Here is a 22124-nt window from a genome sequence, read left to right on the forward strand (position 1 = left end):
TTGGTAGTATGAGTTTATTTAATAGTGTATATAAATTAGAAAATATTTAAAATTTTATATCAGTTAAATTTGTAGAATTTTGATTTGATTTGTAAAATTAATTTTTAGATAGATTATTTTACAAAACTATTTTTTATACACAAATACAAATTACCGAAGGACTGAGATCATCATGTCTCTACTACATACAACGATTATAAAGATTTGGAATCCTTCTTTATCTTTCTTTTCTTAATACCTTGATTTTTTGAATCTTATTTATGTTTACTCGATATGTATTATAGCATCATTGTAAACCAAAAACATAAACTATTAATGGATCGTATAATCACATTTTACCGTAGAAATCCAAATCTCTATATTTCAAATAGTCACATACTATTTATCTATTTATCTATATTTCAAATCCAAATCCAAATCTTTATCTATTTTGTTTCAGTTTTTTTTTTTTATTTTACAACCAAAAATATTGCCTCTAAAATCAAAATAAAATGAAATGATTGAGGATCTTGTCTCGATGAAAACATTCAGCATTGCCAGTGGTGTTCCTTACATGTTTTTGAGAGTGTGTCTTCTAAAACTGTCTTCTGATTCTCAGGGCATAACACGTCAACTTCGTCTTCGTGACCCATGATTGGTCTCTCAGGGTGTGTCTGAGAGTGAGTCCGAGAATGTGTCTCTGTATTTGTCTGAGAGTGTATCCGTGTCTGAGACAAGAAGTCCTCGTTGAGCTTCAGGTGCACCCATGTTCACATCGATGCTGAGATTCTCGTCTTTTTCTTCCCACGACGGGTCACACTTTTCTGCTAGTTTTCCCAGCACGTTAACCGCGTCTAAGAGTGTATCTTGAAGTGATTCCCTGTCTGAGAGTGCGTCTGTTCCTGGTAGTAGACAACTCTGTCCCCGTCTCCATCTCCATACCTGATTCAAAACGATGTTCTTATCGATCCCAAAACTCTCTTCATCCTCTTTGCACGATGGTCTCTGAAGAGCTTGAGGTACATGCATGTTCACATCCATCTTGAAACCCTTTTCTTTTTCTTGGCGCAACGATTTATTCTTCTCTAAAAGTGGGCCCGTCATTTTAACAACAAGGTCGAGGTTTCGTCGATGTTTGTCTGAGGATGTGTTTGTGCCTGCGTCGGAAAATATGTCTGTGTCTGAGAACTCTTGTAAGACAGCTTGTATCCATAGAGCTTCAAGTGTGTATGCATCCATCTCGAGGACCTCTAGGTATCCTTCTGAGACTACGTGTTGCCGTATACCTTCAAATAAGTTTGTGTATGCTTTTGTGTATGTGTCTGCGTCTTCGGAAAGTGTGTTTGCCCCTGGGAGTGAGTCTGCGTTGGGAAGTGCGTCTGCGCCTGAGAGTGAGTCTGGGTATTCTTCTGAGTCTTCTGCGACTAGTTGATTCCATAAATCTTCATGCGGGTCTTCTTCTTCTTCTTCTTCTTCTTCTTCTTCTTCTTCTTCGCATGACAGTTTACACTTTTCTACAAGTGGATCCGGCACGTTAACCGCGTGATCCTTCCCCGGTTCCTGTTCGTCTGAGAGTGGAACTGAGTATGATTCATTGTCTTCCAATCTCTTTACAAGTTGAGATACACTCCTGATCCCATCGAACTGGAAACTCTTTTCTTCTTCTTGGGACAACGGGGTCGGTGTCCATTTATCTGCAAGTGAGCTTAGCACGTTTACGACGTGCCCCATGTCTGGTCTATGTTGAGGTTCGCGGGCCGTGCAGTGTCCTGCAAGCTCAGCAACTATGTAAATGCTCTCCATTGTTTCATCGTCTACCTCTAAGGTTTTGTCGCGTGCCTCTCTGATCTTTTCTCTGTTGGGTATGATTTTTCTAAACCATATGACTAACTGAGTCCTCTCTACTGGTAATGTATAATCTAATACTTTTGTTCCTGTTAGCAATTCCATAAGAATTACTCCAAACGAATACACATCCACTTTTGGCCTTATTCTCCCATCAACTGCACCAAAAATAAAAGGAAGGCGTATTGACAGAATGTATAAACCCTCTGAATTGCATATAAGACAAAGGAACATTGTGAAATCAATGAGTAGAGATAGGAATAATGGGACTTACGGGTGTATTCAGGTGCTAGATAACCAAACGTCCCTGCTACTCTTGTTTGAACAGAGTATTTCCCATCGGCAACATTCTTAACGAATCCAAAATCAGCAATTTTGGCTCTCATGTCATCTCCTATGAGGATGTTATCGGGCTTTAAATCCCTGTGGATAAAGCATTGCTGAGCCAAGCTATGGAAATAATTCAAACCATGTGCCACGTCTAGAGCGATATTCACTCTCTGTTTCCATGTCAGAGGAGAGTATCCGAGTTCACGCCACTCAAACAAATGTTGTCCAAGATGTCCCTGTGGCATATACTCGTAAATGAGAAACCTCTCTTTTTTGTTCACACAGTAACCCAATAGAGCCACCAAGTTTTTGTGCTTGGCCTTTAAGAGTACTGCTATCTCTGCCTCAAAATCTTCTGCTTCTTTATCATCCATTGCTGACCTGTTCATCTTCTTGACGGCCACTTTTCTTTTATCGGCATCCGGTAGTTCTGATTGGTTTCAATAATTAACATGGTTTGCAAACGAGCCGCTCTTATGATCCCCAATCAACATCTCGTTTGGATATAGCTGTTTACCATCTTCGTTGGAGATCTCGATTGGAATAGGTGGTTAAACGTTGTTTTTGGTGGTTGCAAACACCTGTTTTAATCACTGGATTAAACCAACGTTTAGTGAAGTCTCAAACCTATACAGCTTTTATTTTGGCATCTTATAAGATATGACAAGGTTTTTTTTAACTTTGCCTATGGATTCAACATTTTGCGTTTTATTTCTGCGACACGTGTACTTCACGTTAATTTGAAGTTTGATTCTTTAAATTTATTTACTTAGAAAAGTGTTCATTTCTTTTATCTTCCTCTACCAAATCTTTAATTATTTTAGGTTTGTATTATTTAGTATTATTTCATATCAATACTCTATATACTTTAATTTGGTAAAAAAAAAAAAATCCATTTTACAAGAATATATCTATTTTAATTTATACAATTTGAAAATTCCTCACTATTTTTCTTTAAAATTACTTTACTCTTCTTTTACCAAATCTTTAATTATTTTCAGTTTTTTATTTAGTATTATTTCATAGCAAAAATTATGATTTATAGACTCTTCACTCATTTTTTTATCACAACAGTAACTCTATTAATTAACTATTTTTATCGGTTTTACATGTCAATATGTATATTAAACTATAATAAAGTGGAGTTCTGAAAAATTGTCATTTGGCACCACTCAATTTCTTTAACATGTGTTTTTTTTTTCAATTTTAATGAAATAAAAGACACATTATTGCTAATCTATAACTAAATTGTCTACACACATTTTTTTAATTTGAGACATTTTATTTGTTCAGTTTCTTTAGATTGCATTTACTTTGGTCAATCAATTACCTTTAAGACATTATAGGTGGACATTTTTTTTTCAAACTGTTTATGTTGCAATAATGAATATGACAGAATTAATTACAATTAATATGCTTTATAACTGTATTTATTGCCATGAATGTGTTTACTCAAAATAGTGTGTCAATAAAATTTCTTACAAACTTCATAAAGTATTTAGTGTATTATATAAGATCCAATACTCACATGACTAATAATGAAGAAAATGACCATGCATTATATGTCTTTCTTTTCCCATCATTTTCCATGGTATTTTATTTTATTTTTTCTTATGAAGTTCCTTTTTTTTAAATGATGTCTTGCAGTATGATGATTAACAGATTAATATATCGATGACTATTTGAAGCAATCATTTACAAAGCAATGTCAAAGTTTTTTTTTTTTTTTTGGTATCATAAACTTGTCAATATTTATTAAACTCTTTCAAATAATTATGTTTTATGATAGTCGTGATTTAAAGTTTTTGCATTGTTTTGTAATGTGTTTTTTTTTTACTTTCAAACTATAGTTGGAAATCTTGAGTGATGAAGATGAGCCCAATGCTCGACTCCTAAAACACAATATCTTTGCCTTTGAACATTCACTCATAATATTATAGTTGTAAGTCCCTTGATTTTTCTCTTAAGGCCTCTGATCTTCAATTACAATATATTTCTAAGTTTATGTTTTGTAAATTTGCTTTGTTTTTCGTTTTTCAAAGTTTTAATCCCCATTACAAAAAAAATATTCTACTTTGCCTAACATTACCGTGTAATGCATATATACATGGTCAAAAGATCACATACTTCTTTATGCGTCTTTGGAATCACTTCCCAAACTTTACAACATCCTTTCGCATTACATGGAAAAACATTACATAGACCTACTGTAAATATTTAATATATATATATATATCTACATATTGTAATCTCAATACTTTCATCATAGATATATGTCAATCGTTAAAAGTTGTATAAAATAACAAGTAGATTAACCTGTACAAAAGGAAGATTACTTTTTATATTGTATTGGTATTATTTGAGTTACCAATCATACCTCATGTCTATTTTCCTGTAACCCTTGCTACATCCGTCATTATACCGAAAACAACTTACACCATTTCTAATGGTTATCTATATCTGTTTTTGGTTTGAGTTTTCTATTTTACATTTAGCGTATAATTTTGAAGAGATATGATTTAGTATTTACAGTATAAGATTAAAAGCATGATGTTATTTTAGTATTTTTAGAATTTTAGAAATGATGTGCTAAATTTAAAACGAAAAGTTAATTTTTATGCAATTTGTGAAATTTTTTTTTTTTTTTTAACATGCACACTTCATAATTATAAACTTATAAATGTATATATTTAAATTCTTTTCAAGGCACATATAAATAATATCATGTACATTTCATAAATAATTTAATGAAAAAAATATTTTATATACAAAATATTTGATTTTAGAACCCACGCATCGTGTGGGTAACTTTCTAGTTATAAATATTCTCATTCAACTATATTAATTTTTCTTATTATGAATTATATAATGATTTCAATATTTTTTAAGTTTTAAGAATAAATTTCATTTTTATAATTTATTACAATTTTTATATAATTTATAATATTTTAATAGTATAATCTATTATCATAATGAAATAACTGATCATTTTAGCATTTTAACATTTTTAATTTCACTATGTTCAGATATCTTATTATAAATTCAAAAGTAATTATTACTCTAATTTTTTATTTTCCAACTAAATTATTTAATTTTTTTCCTATTTATTAAAATTAATATTCTTCAACCACTACAATGTTACCAATCAAACTAAATACTCAACCGCTCTCTTTAACCATACCATATTTTCTCTCCGCTATCTTTTTAACCGTCTTCTTTATAACCACTTATAATTTCCTAACCGTCTCGTTTAAATATGGTTACCAATGAGAGCCATAGTGTATAGTATAAGAACAAACAAAACCATCCTAGAGATTACGTGTAAAAAGTATATTATACCGCAAAAAAAGGCTTTACAATTTCCTAAGCATCGTCAAAGAGATGGAGATAGAAGTGACCAAGTTTAGTGTATATGTGGCTATTTTTGTATTTTTGAAAATTTGAGAGCTAATTTGTAATCTATGGATACTATGAGGGTCTTTTTATAAAATACCCAACTTCAAGCAATGACCTCTAATTTTTTTTTTTAACTATCAGATTTACTATTGTGTCCTGGAGCAAGGTCTTTGCATTCGATTTGAGCCCTCATCTTCATTACTGATGAGGTAAAGTTTGTGCTTGACGAGGATAAGAAAGTCGCCGTGAGAAAACGAAGTAACTAAACAAGCTGTAGCTACATGTAATATTGGTTTTTGTGTCTTTTTATTAATTTCTCTTGGTCATATTCTTTGTATAATCCTCTCTCTGATCGAGCGAGCTGGAGGCAAAATGAGAAGAAGAGACTACATGTAATTTCTCTTGGTCATATTTTTTTTTTTTTTTAATTATCTCGGTCATCTTCCTTTTGTTTTGTTTTTTTTTTGTGTTTCTCTTAATTTATCTTTGAACTTATTTATATCTCTCAATAAGACGTGTGGTATTGTCAGTATTGTTCCTCCTTGCTTTAGATACAGTTTTTTAAGTTTTATGATCAAAACATGTGTCTATAGAATAAGACTTGTGTCTGAAATTTCAAGCATTTCTAATTCAGTTACAAAAGTGTCTCATATATAAAGCTCCCTGCGCTAGTGACTGTGTCTCTGAAGGGAAATAATTACTTTTTTGCTACGGAGAAATCAAAACCGCATCTTAAAATAATAAAGTCAGCTGTGACATTGGTTTTGGTCTGATGGATAGACATGAATCACATGATGCACGAGTTTGGCCAGTTATTCTTAATTACGTTCTAAGTTTGGTCCCTGAAGGCAAAAGAAAACAAGGTGACGAAACAGCCCCAGCAAGATGTGTGGTTTTGTAGTTTTCATTGCTTGCTTTTAAACACTTAAGTTTTATGATAAAAACATGTGTCTAAAGAAAGAAAGAAGTGTGTTATGTCTAAAAAACATTTCAAGCATTTCTATGATTCAATGACAAAAGTGTCTCTCATATACAAAGCTCCCTGTTCCGAGTCCTCCTTTTTCACCTAAGTAACTACAAGTTGTACAAAAACTACCCATTCACAAAAACACAACCCACCATCTATTTAAAATCACAGCTAAGCTTGCGTTTTTTGGGTGGGGTTATATGGATATACACCGTGGAAAAAGATTATAATAGATTAATAGTGTAAAAGATTCGGTATTAAACAAAAATTGTAGGAAAAGATTATAATAGTGTAAAAGACTCAGTGTTATATGGATATACACCGTGGCCTATCAGCCTTAACCTTAATTACATGAGTTTGAGGCTCATAACAAAATATCCAATGGCATCATTTGCCTTCTTTACATAAAAGTCATAAACTTAAGTCTTCCCAAAGATAAGACTTTCATTCCAGTGGTTCTGCAGCGGGGTTCACCAATCTACCAGCGCGCTTCCTATACTCAATAATTTGCTAAGGGCTAAAATTTACTGCTGGGAGCCTTTGCATCATTAACGGACGGATATTCCTTGGCGGTAAGTAAGAAGACACTGCTATAATCTCATTATAGGCAGTCGTGTGCTGATCTCCCCACCTAGCGTCCATCTTAGCAGGAGGAGGACCAGCCGGAGGAGCAGACAGAGGAGTAGATGGCATCCTAGCAACAATAACAGCTTCTTCTTCTTCTTTTTCCCCAAGTGTTTCTTCATCATCTAGCTCAGATGTCTTGTACTCATGGAAGAGATAACCAAAGTCTAGGTCTTCAATAACTAGGGACTTGCAGTCCGACGTGGCTTTCCTCCTTTGAGAGTAAGGACTGAAGCTTGATACAAGGATTTTTGTGTCGCCTAGTAAGTTCAATTAACCTTATGTGTTGTAGTACTTAAGGTGTCAATCCAAATGGGATGTTGCTAGTCACTCAAGATGCAATCAAGATTTCACAAGTCAAGCCAATTCAAAGAGAGTGTTTTTATCTAACAATCCTAGAATGATGAAAATGCAAAACGGAAATGTGTTCTAGGACTAGAAACGAAAATGCATGACAGGAAGCGAAAATGAATAAAAACAAAAACGAGTCTAAGCATGAACTAAAAGGCAAGAAATGAAACAGTCTCAGGAATGTAATAAAATTCAGAAAGAAAGAGGTCCTAAGGATGGGAGTAATTGATGTCGGTGAAGTCTCCTAGTCTACAAAGTGTTTAACATGCCACAAGCAATCTAACCCTAGACAACGAACATCACAACTTAGCTATTCCAATCTCTTGGTAAAAGCTACTCAGACTCAACCACTTCCATACCCAGCTCTCGCTAGAGAAACATAGTTGAGCAGGCATGACAAACAAGTTCGTTCATGTCAACAAACATCCTAGACAACTAATCTCTTAGGCTAGGAACGTAAGTCTTTGGCACTAGTTGGTCAGACATTTTATCAAACACCTTTTGGGGTGTGGAAATGTCTCGAACCTAGTTCCAATTGATCAGAGAGAAACTAGCATTTCTAACACTAGTCCATAAGGGAATCATAAAATCAAAGCTTAAACACTCTGCATCCTAAGATCTTCTACCTAATATATCCCATCCTCAAGGACTACTACACTACTCAGATCCGAAAATCATTATCCAAGATACAAACACAGAAAACATTGAACCAAGCATAATAAGATAGATAAAAAAGTAAAGAACAACTTGTAAAAGAAATCAAATGAAAATACTGAATAAACTCAAAGGTGTCGGAATACAAGGTCTGAGAACGTTTTTTTGGTGGCTAGCGTCAAAACCTTCTGGGAAAGAAAAAAATACGAGAATAAAAGATAAGATGTCCTAAACCAAGACTTAACAAAATGTATATATAGTAAAAACGTGTGAATCCCTAAAACTTAAAACGACAAGATGGAGCGTCGGTTCGGGAGTCTCCTGAAGCGTGTCAGACGGAGCGTCTTCCTGGCATGCGTGATTTCGTCCGTGTGCGTCCAGTGGCTCGATTGCTGTGAGTAGGAGTGGGTCGAGCCGTGCGAGTGAAAATGGCTTGAGCATGGTCGGTGATAGTGGTTCGAGCTGGGTGTATACGCATCTACTAAAACGATGATAACTATTGAACCACACCTCTGATTGGCTTGAAATAAACAGCATTGGAAAAATGACTCAATTCTATACAACTTTGATGAAGACGTCAAAAGCTGAATCCCTAGACCGGTGGCTCGAGTGATGGCTCGATTGAGTGGTCCGACTGGTGCCCTGATAGTGGCTCAATTGCGTAGGTCGAGAGTGGCTCGATTGTGGAGGTTGAGAGTGGCCCGATTGTGGAGGTTGAGAGTGGCTTGATTGTGTGCGTCTCCGACGTCTCCTAAACACCTGAAATACTTCAAAGTGCACAATGCATGCAAGGATGATGCAAAAACTTCCTAAACATGCAAAGTGTATAAAAGAGGTTCTAAAATGATGCAAAATGACTAGTTATCCTAGCTAAATGTATGACAAATGCATGCTAAGGATAAGCAAAATATAGACATATCAACTCCCCCAAACTTATTCTTTGCTTGCCCTCAAGCAAATAATCAAGAACAAAGTATGGAAGAGAGGTGTGAAGATGGGGTCTCAGAACATAAAACATGCTGGATAGAGTAGTTAGAATCAAGGTCCTTGTTTTTAGTTCTATGATGCATGGTGAAAGAACTTTAATTCTTTAATCTACACATGCAATCCTATCAATCATTCCCTTTAACATTCATTAATAGAGAACCGTGAATCAAGCTAAGCAATGTCATTGAACTCATTTGGCTAGGGCGAAAGGTCAGAGACATAGATGGTCTCCTTCTCAAGTGGTTTTATCAGTAGAGAACAAGGTTCTCTCACGAAAAGGAGTTGAGCTTAAGAGAAGGCTAAAGGTTGAAACCAACTGATGCATACAAGAGCAGCGCCATGTCTACCCAAAGAACATTCCAAATCAAAGTTGGTCCTATCTCTACCCTTCATCAGAAACTTCATCTCAAACCCATTCTTTCATTCTTTAGACTCGGTCTTAGGAGGAGCTCAATTCTTATCATTCTAGCGGATTGGGAAATCTTTATTATCAGTAAGGTTCTTCTTTTTCTTTTCTTCTAAGGACTCTAGACATCTTAAACATTTTACTTTCTTTTCTTTGTCTAATCTTTTTATTTTATGCCCAGAACCAGTAACTCATTATTTTGCTCAACCCAAATCCTTTACTAGACTTGTAAATCTTGAAAAGACATCCCCCTCCTAAAGACTTTCTACCCTTTATTTTCTTTTTACTCTTCTCTTTTCTGCACAAATCCATACCCAATGCCCAAGATCGAGTTCTCACCTAGTCCTACTAGTCCGGATAACGCGAACTAGAACTACACACGATTCTACTCTTGTCGGTTAAAACCTAACACTTTCTAACAAGCTCAACTCGGAAAAAGGCCTCACACTCAAGAATACAATTGACTTGAAAGAAGGGTTGGTTAAGGGTGCGGGGAACTGTTCCAAAGATGGGAATCAGCTACTTGGATTAACAAGGGTGGTAAAAAGGAGAAAGATAATGCAAGTATGTATGTAGTATCCATGAGTTCAATTTCAATGCATAACAGGATAATTGCAAGTCTAGATTAGGTTCAGGTAGATAGGGAATGATATCAATTCAAAACATGCTTCGATCTTACAATTTCAAGTTTAATCAACATGCATCAAAGAACTAATAACAAGGGCATTGATCCTATCCTATTGAATTTAGCATGCTACAAAGGTTACAATCATCATCAACTCCTATGCTAAATGCAACAACCCTATATAAATGACACTAGACTCAATCCTAATATGCAAGTGAAAGCTACATGAACACACTCTGTTTTTGTCAAAATTTTCGAATTTTTTTCAATTTTTTTTTTGGTTTTTCTATGCAAATAAATGAATTCAGACTCAAACATGATATGATACAAAAATATGAAATAAGAATCACAGAACACAACATCAGATATATCATCTCAAACCCTCCCCCAAACTTAAATTACACAGTCTCCTGTGTAAGAAAAATTTGCAGGAGGTTTTAAGAATCACAACATAAACAATGCAGGAATGAAATAGTAAATACAAAGGGAAGGTTGGAGTACCTCAGTAGTAGAAGAAGGAGTCCGTGCTCGCCCAAGGAGGGGCGTGTAACTAACTCTGTCCTTTGCCTTGTTCGGGATCCGCGGGAGTGACTTCAGCTGGTTGGTCGACTTGCTGCTCAACCGCTTACGTGTTCTGGTACATGTTCGGCTGCTCGTCACACTGCATGTCATCGACTCTGGACTCACCATGGTCCGATACAAATACAACAACCTCCGTAGGCTGATAATCACCTTGATGTTCGATTTGTTGCTCAACCCCGTGCATACCCTGATGATCACCCTGAGCTTCAACTCGCTGATCATCTCGATCTGCAGAACGGCGCACTGATCGATGACTAGAAAAGGCTCAGAAGCCTCGCGAACCGCGTCTCTGTCTCTCCCTAGACTCGTGTGACGAGTGGCGTGAAGGAACGGGTGAAGGCTGACGCTCCCGAGGCTCATATGAAGATTGACGTGCTGGAGAGGGAATCAGAGAAGGTGTTCGCTCTAGGGTCGTGGAGGGACGTCCGGTCATTGGTCTGGTGTCGTCGGGGATGAACCTAGGGATGGCGGTTGTGGATGTTGAACAGCTGAACTTACGCATGAAGTTCGTGAACGTCTTCGTGAAACTGCTGAACGCCCTGTCTCTTGCCTTCCTTCTTACAGATTTCCTGGGCGCTTGTCCCGAATGCAACTCAGGTTCCTCCTGGTCATAATCATTGTCCTCCTCTCTTGAGTTAGAAACTGGTACTGGTCTCTCCGCTTGACTCTTGCTCTTGGTGAGCGGTTTGACAGGGCTGCTTGACCTTGCTGCTTGTCCTAAACCCTCAACAGTTTCTTCTACAAAGTTTTTCATTTCCAAGAAACGCTTTGCCATGGATTTAGGCGATGAGCGTTGTCCACCGACACAATCATACGCCTCTCTCATCTCATGTATGAGCTCGGTACTCTTCCTACTTCTCTGAGACATAATGAACTCAAAGCTAAACGTTAATATGTTAGTGAGCAAGTAGCAAGAGCAATTATGAAATTTAAAACTTGAAAGTGCATAGAGAGGATAAAATGATCGAGTGGGTGACAGCTCCAGGACGACGGATCGAGTGGAATCGAGAGTGGCCCGAACGTTGACAGTTTTGGGATGGTGGACCGAGCGGAACATCTTCGTCGTGTGGGTCGAGTCGCACAGGTTTGACAGTGGCTCATTTGGTGATTGTGAGATTAGCTCGATTGACAGGCACGAGGACGACGACGAGTGTGGCTCGAGAGAGGCAGTTGGGCGAGTGCAGAGTGAGACTGGAGTTGAACGACTACGGAGAGAGATTGGCTCGAGCGTACAGGTCGAATGGAGTTCAGCGGAAACGGCTCTAGTGAGGCTTCACCGGAACAGGTGAGGAAACAACGGTGGTAGGCTCTGGTCGAGACAACGCTGCTGACTCGAGCGAGAGTGGGTGTTGGCTCGAGTGGAAGTAACAGCAATGGCTCGAGAGTGGATGTTGGAGCGTGACTCTAGCGGATCTTCACAGGGGCAACAGGACCGAAGTAACGGAGATGGCTCGACCGGATATGAATGGTGGAGGTCTCGAACAAAAACGACGGTGCACGGCTCGAATTGGTGTTCGGCGAGTGAGATAAAATGTCGGTCGAGTGGGAGGTCTCACGCTCTGAAGTCTCTGCCTCAACTGCACATACCTCCTCCGCACCAGATAGTTGCTCGAACTCCTCTGGTCCATTCATTTCTCTGTGGGAGTCTAGCAGATTCTTGCAGCAAGTGGTCTCCTCATGCAGGAACCCTTCTTCTCCTTCCTTGGTCAAAGCAGTCTTGAGATGGACCTCCTCAGCTAATTCCTTAACAACTCGTCAGCCAACTGATCCATCTCTTCAATATAGAAGATTTGTCATCCTATTGTTGGTTTTTTTAAGGTATCCTTGATGTCAAACTTCGTAGTGAATTCGTCCCCCAATTCCATTTCTGACATCAATGATGGCTCCAGCAGTCGCCAGGAATGGTCTTCCTAATATCATAGGATCTTTTGGTTCTTCATCCATTTCAAGAACCACAAAGTCGGTTGGCACTTCTACATCTCTAATCCTGACAGGTAAATCTTCTAAGATACCATGTAGAAGTCTCATTGTTCTATCTCCAAGGATGATGGAGATGTCGCAACCTTTAAACCTTGTAAAACTCAACCTCTTAGCCACAGAGAGTGGCATAAGATTAACTGAAGCGCCAAGATCACATAGACACCTATCAAAAGACATAGGTCCAAGGGAGCAAGGTAGAGTGAATGATCCAGGATCTTTGAGCTTCTTGGGTACAATCTTCTTCTGAATGATTGCACTGCACTCAAGACTTAGTACCGACATGGCTTGAACTTCTTTTGATCTCTCCATCACTAAGTCGTTGAGGAATTTCTGGTAGTGAGGAACAAGTGCGAATGCATCCAGCAATGACATCCTCAATTCAATCTCCTTGACTTGTTTTTCGAACAGAGTTTTATACTTCTCAGTAAGCTGATTCTTAAACCTCACTGGAAATGGTAGGGGTGGCTTGTATGGTGGAGGAGTGAATATCACAGGTTTATCCTTGGGAGCAGCGGGTTCTTTAGTAGCTTGAGGACCAGATTGCTTGGCTGACTCAATTGGATCCTTGAGCACCTTGACGAGATCCTTTATCTGAACTTCATTTTGAAGAAAATCATCCCCATCTAAACTCTCATTGTCCTCAGTGAGTCGTACATCTACAGCTTGGGTGGTGATAGCATGGATAGTAGCATAGTCCTTGGAGTTTTGAACTGCTTTTCCAGGGAATTGGCCAGGCTTTGGTGTAGAAGTGGAAGCGGATTGGCCTTCCATATACCTTATCTTCAAATTCAGAGCTTCAAATTTGACGTTCAGATCATTATATGAACATTCCATCCTTTGACTAAGGTCAGCAAACTTCTTAGTGGTATCCATAGAACCGCTAGCTTGGCATCAAACACCTTTTGGGTGTGGAAATGTCTCGAACCTAGTTCCAATTGATCAGAGAGAAACTAGCATTTCTAACACTAGTCCAGAAGGGAATCATAAAATCAAAGCTTAAACACTCTGCATCCTAAGATCTTCTACCTAATCTATCCCATCCTCAAGGACTACTACACTACTCAGATCCGAAAATCATTATCCAAGATACAAACACAGAAAACATTGAACCAAGCATAATAAGATAGATAAAAAAGTAAAGAACAACTTGTAAAAGAAATCAAATGAAAATACTGAATAAACTCAAAGGTGTCGGAATACAAGGTCTGAGAACGTTTTTTTGGTGGCTAGCGTCAAAACCTTCTGGGAAAGAAAAAAATACGAGAATAAAAGATAAGATGTCATAAACCAAGACTTAACAAAATGTATATATAGTAAAAACGTGTGAATCCCTAAAACTTAAAACGACAAGATGGAGCGTCGGTTCGGGAGTCTCCTGAAGCGTGTCAGACGGAGCGTCTTCCTGGCATGCGTGATTTCGTCCGTCTGCATCCAGTGGCTCGATTGGTGTGAGTAGGAGTGGGTCGAGCCGTGCGAGTGAAAATGGCTTGAGCCGTGCGAGTGAAAATGGCTCGAGCATGGTCGGTGAAAGTGGTTCGAGCTGGGTGTATACGCATCTACTAAAACAATGATAACTCTTGAACCACACCTCCGATTGGCTTGAAATAAACGGAATTGGAAAGATGACTCAATTCTCTACAACTTTTATGAAGACATCAAAGGCTGATTCCCTAGACCGGTGGCTCGAGTGATGGCTCGATTGAGTGGTCCGACTGGTGCCCTGAGAGTGGCTCGATTGCGTAGGTCGAGAGTGGCTTGATTGTGGAGGTTGAGAGTGGCTCGATTGTTGAGGTTGAGATTGGCTCGATTGTGTGTGCCTCCGACGTCTCCTAAACACCTGAAATACTTCAAAATGCACAATGCATGCAAGGATGATGCAAAAACTTCCTAAATATGCAAAGTGTATAAAATATGTTCTAAAATGATGCAAAATGACTAGTTATCCTAGCTAAATGTATGACAAATGCATGTTAAGGAGATGCAAAATATAGACATATCAAAGCTCATACTTCTCTGTAAACAAAGAGAAACAAGGTAGTAAGAACGACAGTTAGTTCAGGACACAACAATATATGAATCAATTACAACATTAATATCAGACCTCTCTACAAACAAAGAGCAACAAAACAGCAAAAATAGTTAGTTCATGACACAACAATATATGAATCAGTTATAAAAGAGCAACAAAACAGTAGGACACAGCAATATTATACTTATTGTCATTAAGTAGAATAGTTTATTTGAAAATAATAAAATAGTTTAAGAGTATGTGATCCTTAAAAAGATAAAATAATAAGTAGTACTAAAAATACACAAATGTTAAACATAAAGTGTTAGTAAAAACATAACCATCAAAATGAAAACTAAAAGTATTGTTTATGATAAAAAAAATCTTTTGGCAAAGAGACATAACTCTAAAAAAAAATTATATAGTGAAAAGTCATATTGAATCGAGGTTATCTTGCCAAAAATATTATTTAATATATTATAAATAAAAGATATTTTGTAAAGAATTATGATAAAGATTTGCAATTATTATAACAATTATCAATATTTATATTATTAGTAAAAAAATATAATAAAAAGTGATCTTAAATGAGAATATCGAACGTATGTTTGTAATGAGTAAATGTAAATTTCTGATAAAATAATTATAAATATAAAATATATTTAATTTTTAGTGAAAATGTATCAAGGAAAATTATAGTAAAAATACAAAACTTCTAAAAACAAAATACATATTCTACAAAGTGTTAAGATAAATAGACACAACTCTAAATTATATTTTAAAATTGAAACTTTATACTGCTAGAATCATTTCTAAAATCTCTAGTTAGATTATAAAATAACATTGGATACTGGATATTAATATATTAATATTTTGATTCAACATAAATCAGGAAAACGATTTGTTAGTAATTGAAGAAGAGAAAAATATATATATAGAGTTCGAAAGATATCAATACTGAATAGACACAACTATTTAAATGAAAAGTAGTGATAAAAAATATAAACAATATATACGGTGAAAAGACATAACATTATAACGAAGGACGTAATCATATATCTTATTACAACATATTTTGTTACAAAAATAACGGTAGATTATGGTTTAGTGTGTGGTCCCAGTTTGGGCCGACGTTTTCATGGGCTTGGGCTTCTGATATTAGTTTTGTTGTGTCGTTTTGATGTATGGTGGAGTTGAGAAATGTTTGATGATCTGGATCAGAAGAGCAATTAAAAACGGGAAAAATGTCAATTAATACATGACCTTTCAAATTTAGGCCAAAAAACCATGAACTTTGTGGGAGGCCATAAATACATCAAGTTCTGTTGATTAGCCATTTAAAACATCAAATATCGTTGACTAAGCCAAAATAGATATCGTTAAATGAGATAATTGAGCAACTAACGACCGTTACTTTGCTGTTTAACGGCATGTTGTTTTTGGCTTCATCAACAATATTTAATGTTTTAAACGGCTACTCAACAAAACTTGATAGATTAAATGGTTTAGAGTCTCTAGATTTAGAGATGAAGCAAAACAAAGTGATATAGTTGACACTTATGTCTTTATGGGTAAACTACAACAACAATATCCAGGTGAGAAAATATAAAGTCCCTAGCTTAACAGATTTTTACCCTCTTTAATTTCTTTTTACTTTTTTTTTTCTTCCAATCAAACACTCTATTATATTAGATTAAAGGTTTACAAGCTTCCTTTGAAGAGGAGCCAAATACACCAATAAACTTACACAGGAGGACAAAATAAACTACAAACAACAATCTTAAAACGTACATAAAACAAACCTTAAACCTTGACTTGAAACCATATAAGTGACAAAATACATAAAGAGGACAACAAGTCCTAGAGGTAAAGAGTTGCCACACAAAGTGAGACCACTCGTGGTGAAGGATGACCGACCACTGGAAAGGGTGGTCACACGCTGGACAAGACGAGAGTCTTGAAAACCAAGAACCTAAAAGGACACTTGGAGAAGGTGTTGTATTGCATAAAACTTTAATTGTCATTACTATGCCTTCCAAAAGACACAATCAAAGAGGAGAGGAAACAAAATCCTTAATTAGTTGTAAAAGTCATATGCCTACCTTTAGAGGGGCTTTCTTGAAGTATTTCCTAAAAAGATGTGCACACGCTCTCCCATTTGAGGTATAGAAGAGGAAGGAGCTCTCCTCAAAGGAGGAATTAGGCATCACAAGCGCCAAAAAAAGACCCATTTTATAAACCAAAACAATGTCATAGACAAAGATAAAAAGGTCTCGGCTTACACATGTAATTCGATAATGGGAAACCAAACGCTTATTACATGGTAAAACCGGAAGCGAACTAGTAGTTTTATTATACCAAAGGACATTACTTGTTAGATAATCACACTCTCTTCCTTTTGTTATGTAGAAGAGGAAGTTGCTCTCCAATTGGGAGGAAATAAATAAGAAATGGATATTAAAATTGGGCCATAAGGCCCAGCTTCTTAATGGTCTAATAATGGACCACAACCAAAAACTAATGGACCAAGCCCAATACACCAAATCTAATGGGAAAAGGGCCCAAATATGGCCCACTTGAAGAAACCCTAGTTTCCACTTCACGGCTTTAGTCCTTTGGAAGAGGCAGCCATTGGACAGCGGCGAGACGATGACCGACGGAGTACAACTCCGGTTTGAAGGAACAACTCTCCACATCAGTGAACATGGAGGTTCGGTATCATAGAAGACTCGTCGAGGAAGGTAATTTTCCAAGCGACAGATAAGGAGGCGGAGGCGGGAGGGGCTGAGATATGAAATTTTAATTGGCGTAGTAAGGCTTGAGGTAAAGACTAAGCGAGGTGGACGGGAACTGAGATTCGAGCCGGATATGGAGGTGGATCTGATTGAGTCAACGATTCCGGCGGCTATGAAGGCGGAGGATGATTCGTTGGGACTCATGACACCTCTGATACGAGACATGAAAAATGTATGATACCAGAAGAGAGTCACGCCGGCGACGAAATCAACCAGCGGAATGTGGAAGAGGTTTTCCAGATGAAAGAGCAAAAATCTACGGGAAAAGGATCTCACAGGTTTCGGATTCAACCGGTGGAAGTATAATACAGTTCTCGTCAGAAAATAGCACTGACGGAGTAAGCAAGCAGCGGTGAGAACTCCGGTGAAATCGTGTGATATGTCTATAAGTTTGCAATTTGAATGTAGCTAGTACTAATTTCTTTTTACTTATAGTAAACACAAAACCACCATTTATATATATACAAGGCACATGAAGATATATAGCCGAAGAAAACAGAGGATCTCCTCAGTTGCCGTGGGCTCTAAGGAAGCAAATCACACACAAGAAACCTATACATTCTCTGGATATACTTTTGTATGAAGCATACATTTCATGATACTACACAAACATAAAGCTCCTATCATTTTATCATTCATTCATTTCGCTGCTTTTAAGTACGGATATTAACACTGTAAGATTGGTCCGTGCAGCTATCTTTGATGTTTGATTATAAACCAAAATGACTTGGTTCTTGATTTGTTGCCGCAAAAGCGATGAATACTCTGCATCCGAACTGGAGAACAAAGGAAAGAGAATCAGATAGTGTACCCTGTAAAAGTTAGAACCAAAATCTTGTAAGAGTCTCACTTGAATATCAAAAGAAAACAATTTGATTTCAAGCTTAGTTCATACCATCTCATCAATAGATTCCATCGGTTCTATTGTTTTTAAGTTCTACAGCCAATGGATTGATGGACTCTCTGTGGTCTTCAGATCCCTGATAGTTTCATGTTCAATGTTAAGCACAAGAAGAATTATACACTCTAGGTCAAGTGTATGCAGAGTATATTGTAATTTTGGAAAAGGATAATCGCTATTGATATAGTATTTCTTCTTGGATAAGTATTAAAAGTCATAGTGTTAATATACAAAAGCTTATCACAATGTCATCCAAATTTTGATTCGCATCCATTAGTTCCACATATCACATTTGGAGGGAAACTGTCGGCTGTTAACACAGTCAACCGGATTATATAAACAGATTTATTAAGATACGATGAGATATGATTACAATCCCAGTCGCATTTCATTTCATCCTATGTTAAGTAATCTCTGTAATACTTGAGTCCTTGAGCTAGCTATCACTAGAGAAGAGTAACGTTTATTTCTCGGATCATCGGTTCATACCTACAAAATATGTTCCAACATTACTACAGTAAAACCTCTATAAATTAATACTCTATAAATTAATAATCATTATAAATTAATAAATTTTGTTGGTCCTAAGTCGGGCCAGTGTAAAAATTAACAATATTCGATAAGATAATAAGATAATAATTTTTTTAAAATCTCAATGTAAAATATGGTCCCAATAATATCATAAATTAATAATCATGTAAATTTATATATATATATATATATACTGATATAATAGTGCATGTTTCTCCTAAAACTCATTTCTATAGAACAATTGTAATGTTGTATTTTCAAACTATAATGATATCTCTAAAATATTTTATAACATGTCATACAAATAATTAAATTTTAAAGTTTTAATTTTTAGATATGCATCATTTACAATTTGATAATTAGACAGATTATTAAAATATGAGAATTGATATTATTATTATTCATAAATTTGAATTTATGTATGTCATGTGTATAAGTCATTTTGTTTATAGTATTTGTAATTTATTGTCAATAATGCTTTATAAATATTACAAGTTCAATTCCTAAACCATAAAATTTATAACATCCGAAAGTTTAATCTTATGTTGCTATAATTGTTCCAATTCATAATTTAAAAAAAACAATTAAAAATATATCTATAAATTAATAATTATTAATTTACACTATAAAATAATAATTATTAATTTATAGATAAATTAATATCACTATAAATTAATAAAACGTCTTGGTCCCAACATTATTAATTTATAGAGGTTTTACTGTAATTTTTACGAACATTTCTATACAACTTTGAAATATTACAAGATGAATACAAAAATTTATACCGGTTAAGAAGACTCGACCAAATAAATCAATGAAACCAGTCAGTCGTTATATTTCTGACAATACAATTACAAACGAAGGTAGAATAAAAAGCTTCGAGATGTTACAACAATCAATCACCTATCTCAAACTCACAGATTACATGTGGAACTGGAACTCTCTACAGATAGAGAAGCGTGCACTACCACTCGCGTCTTAGACAACTATGTATACTCTATCGAATGTGCGTTGAGGATTTATCCGGATATGCATTGGTGCGATCTGAACCAATCGTTTGACAATAACTTAACAATCCTTCTCTCAAGCCTATCAGAACCAGAACCAGGCCTTAGAATACCCTAGTCACCCCAGACGGAACATGAGCTGCTGTTTTTACCAGAATCTCCCAAACACCAACCACCAGGCACAACTTCACCATGTTTGCGTCCCAGAAGTTCATGATCGATACGATCAAGGACTGAGTCATCGGACCTGAATCCTCTTGCAAACGCTGCTCCGGTTTCAACCATTTCTGTGAACTCTTTAGGATCAAGCCGGTGGTATCTTTCTTTAACAGTCTTGTAAGAAGCTACGTAAAGTACGTTGTTGTTGATGATGGTCTTTTTGAAGAGATTTGAGTTGCAGAGAATAGTTGGGAAGTAGTTGGAGAGGGAATCAGGTGTGTTGGACAAGTACATGAGTAGAGTCCGAGGGAAATTATCGGTGGCCAAGACACAGTGCTCTATAAAACTACGGCTTAACATGGAGAAAGATGGACCTGCCAACAAAGAGATGATTGCATTTAGTATGATCATTGAAGACATAGAACATTATCTCAGACCCTTCTTTCCACACAGTTTATAAGTTCCCTAGAACATATTAAAGAAGTTCCACAGATTACTAATGGAGGGGAACTGTCAATTGCTAACAATCAGGAAAATTGTCGCAAGGAGAACCATTCCAAGTGATACCTAGATTATGGCTTTCCTTTCCCCACTACCTTCTTAAGCAGCTAACAACACTACTGAAAAAAAACACGTTCTGTAGCCTAATTTCTTCCAAACATGTTTACAGTAATAGAGAGGTTTCACCTACACATATCAACTATTTTTAGCATCTTCTTATACGTATTTCACCTACAGAATTGTGAATACGAATTACTTCCTACAGAACAGCATGAATAGGGAAAAAGAATCCAGAACATCATGCTTGCATAACACACACAATATGCTAAGGACAAACAAGAAGATTGGTCCACAGAGAAGTGCAAAAAAGATAGAAGATAGAGAATAGACAACAAGTAATGCAGCTTGGGGAAAAATAAAGATACCTGAGAATAACTTGAAAGCCTTAGGCAACTCTCGCTTCTGTGATGCGAAAAACATATCAGTTTTGTCCACAAGATAGAGCCCTGGATCAACAATAACTGGCTTCAACCTCCTTGACCTACATGAAACCAATAGAAAATGCTCAAAATCTCCAAACTACATTGAACTTAAGCTATATGAAATCAAATTAAGTCACAATCTTACTCTTTCCAGCCAATGTAACTAGTGTGGTTCACAAAGTTCAAGTCCTTAGGCAAATGTGACATAATGTGAAGAAGCTCTACACAAAATCAAACTCAGAATCACTAGTAACACAAACACTGAAAAAAACAAACTTAAAAAGAGAATGAAGAATCCAAACCATCTTGAGTAACGAGAGGGTAATCATCAACGCTGAGATTAAGAAACCAATCCCAAGCCCCAGACAATCTATGAAGAATCCAAACAAACAACTCATAAACATTAGCAAACAACTTCACTAAAACTTCGAATTGAATTGAACACTCAAGAGTTCACTAACTACAAGTCAATTCAATTTCTTCAGCCACCGACACTAAACCTCTCAATCTCTCTATATCATATACCTTAGTCTGATCCGGTGAAGCAGAGGAGAGAGCAATAATTTCAGAACCGTTTCCTTCGATGTTTTAACCCGATAAGCTCCAAACACGACTTTAATCGGAACTCACGGCGGCGGGATCAAGAACCCAAGGCTTTCCGAGCTGAGAAGCGACTTCGGCGGCAGCATTCATGGAGGGAAGCCATTCAGGTGTAAGTGTTCCGACGTTGATACAAAGCGCGTGAATATGAGGCGTGAAATCAGGAATCTCGACGACTGAATGGACCATCGCCGGCGGATAAAAGCGTGTTGGCTACGAGATCCATGGAGACGAAGTTGGTGATGCACTGAACCAGCGGCGATCGTCGCCGGACGTCGGTTAAGTGAGCCCACACGCCTGAGCTCCACTCGTTTTGCTCTGGTTTTGGTTCCATTCTCTGCTTAACCAGTCCTCAATTACGATTCAAAATATATAGTAAACACGGTTTGGCTAAAAACCGGGATTTTATTATAT

At 36.6% G+C, this 22124-nt stretch overlaps 2 protein-coding genes across 2 annotated transcripts; both read right to left on the reverse strand.

Moving 5' to 3' along the window:
* Positions 1 to 359: 359 nt before the first annotated feature.
* On the reverse strand, positions 360 to 2777 carry LOC104707111 (uncharacterized). The gene is made up of 2 exons (XM_010423395.3): positions 2099 to 2777; positions 360 to 1982 (listed from the first exon to the last, which is right to left on the reverse strand). The coding sequence occupies exons 1-2, from the start codon at positions 2541 to 2543 to the stop codon at positions 643 to 645; spliced, it is 1785 nt and encodes a 594-aa protein (XP_010421697.1). The 5' UTR covers positions 2544 to 2777; the 3' UTR covers positions 360 to 642.
* Positions 2778 to 19675: 16898 nt separating this feature from the next.
* On the reverse strand, positions 19676 to 22060 carry LOC104707120 (beta-glucuronosyltransferase GlcAT14A-like). The gene is made up of 5 exons (XM_087456880.1): positions 21636 to 22060; positions 21413 to 21480; positions 21256 to 21331; positions 21054 to 21169; positions 19676 to 20501 (listed from the first exon to the last, which is right to left on the reverse strand). Exons 3-5 carry the CDS (start codon positions 21315 to 21317, stop codon positions 20083 to 20085), a joined length of 597 nt encoding a protein of 198 aa, XP_087313006.1. The 5' UTR covers positions 21318 to 21331; positions 21413 to 21480; positions 21636 to 22060; the 3' UTR covers positions 19676 to 20082.
* Positions 22061 to 22124: the final 64 nt, after the last annotated feature.

Source organism: Camelina sativa, chromosome 1 (assembly GCF_030686135.1).
Source record: "Camelina sativa cultivar CO46 ecotype springtype chromosome 1, ASM3068613v1".
NCBI classification, from domain to species: Eukaryota; Viridiplantae; Streptophyta; class Magnoliopsida; order Brassicales; family Brassicaceae; genus Camelina; species Camelina sativa.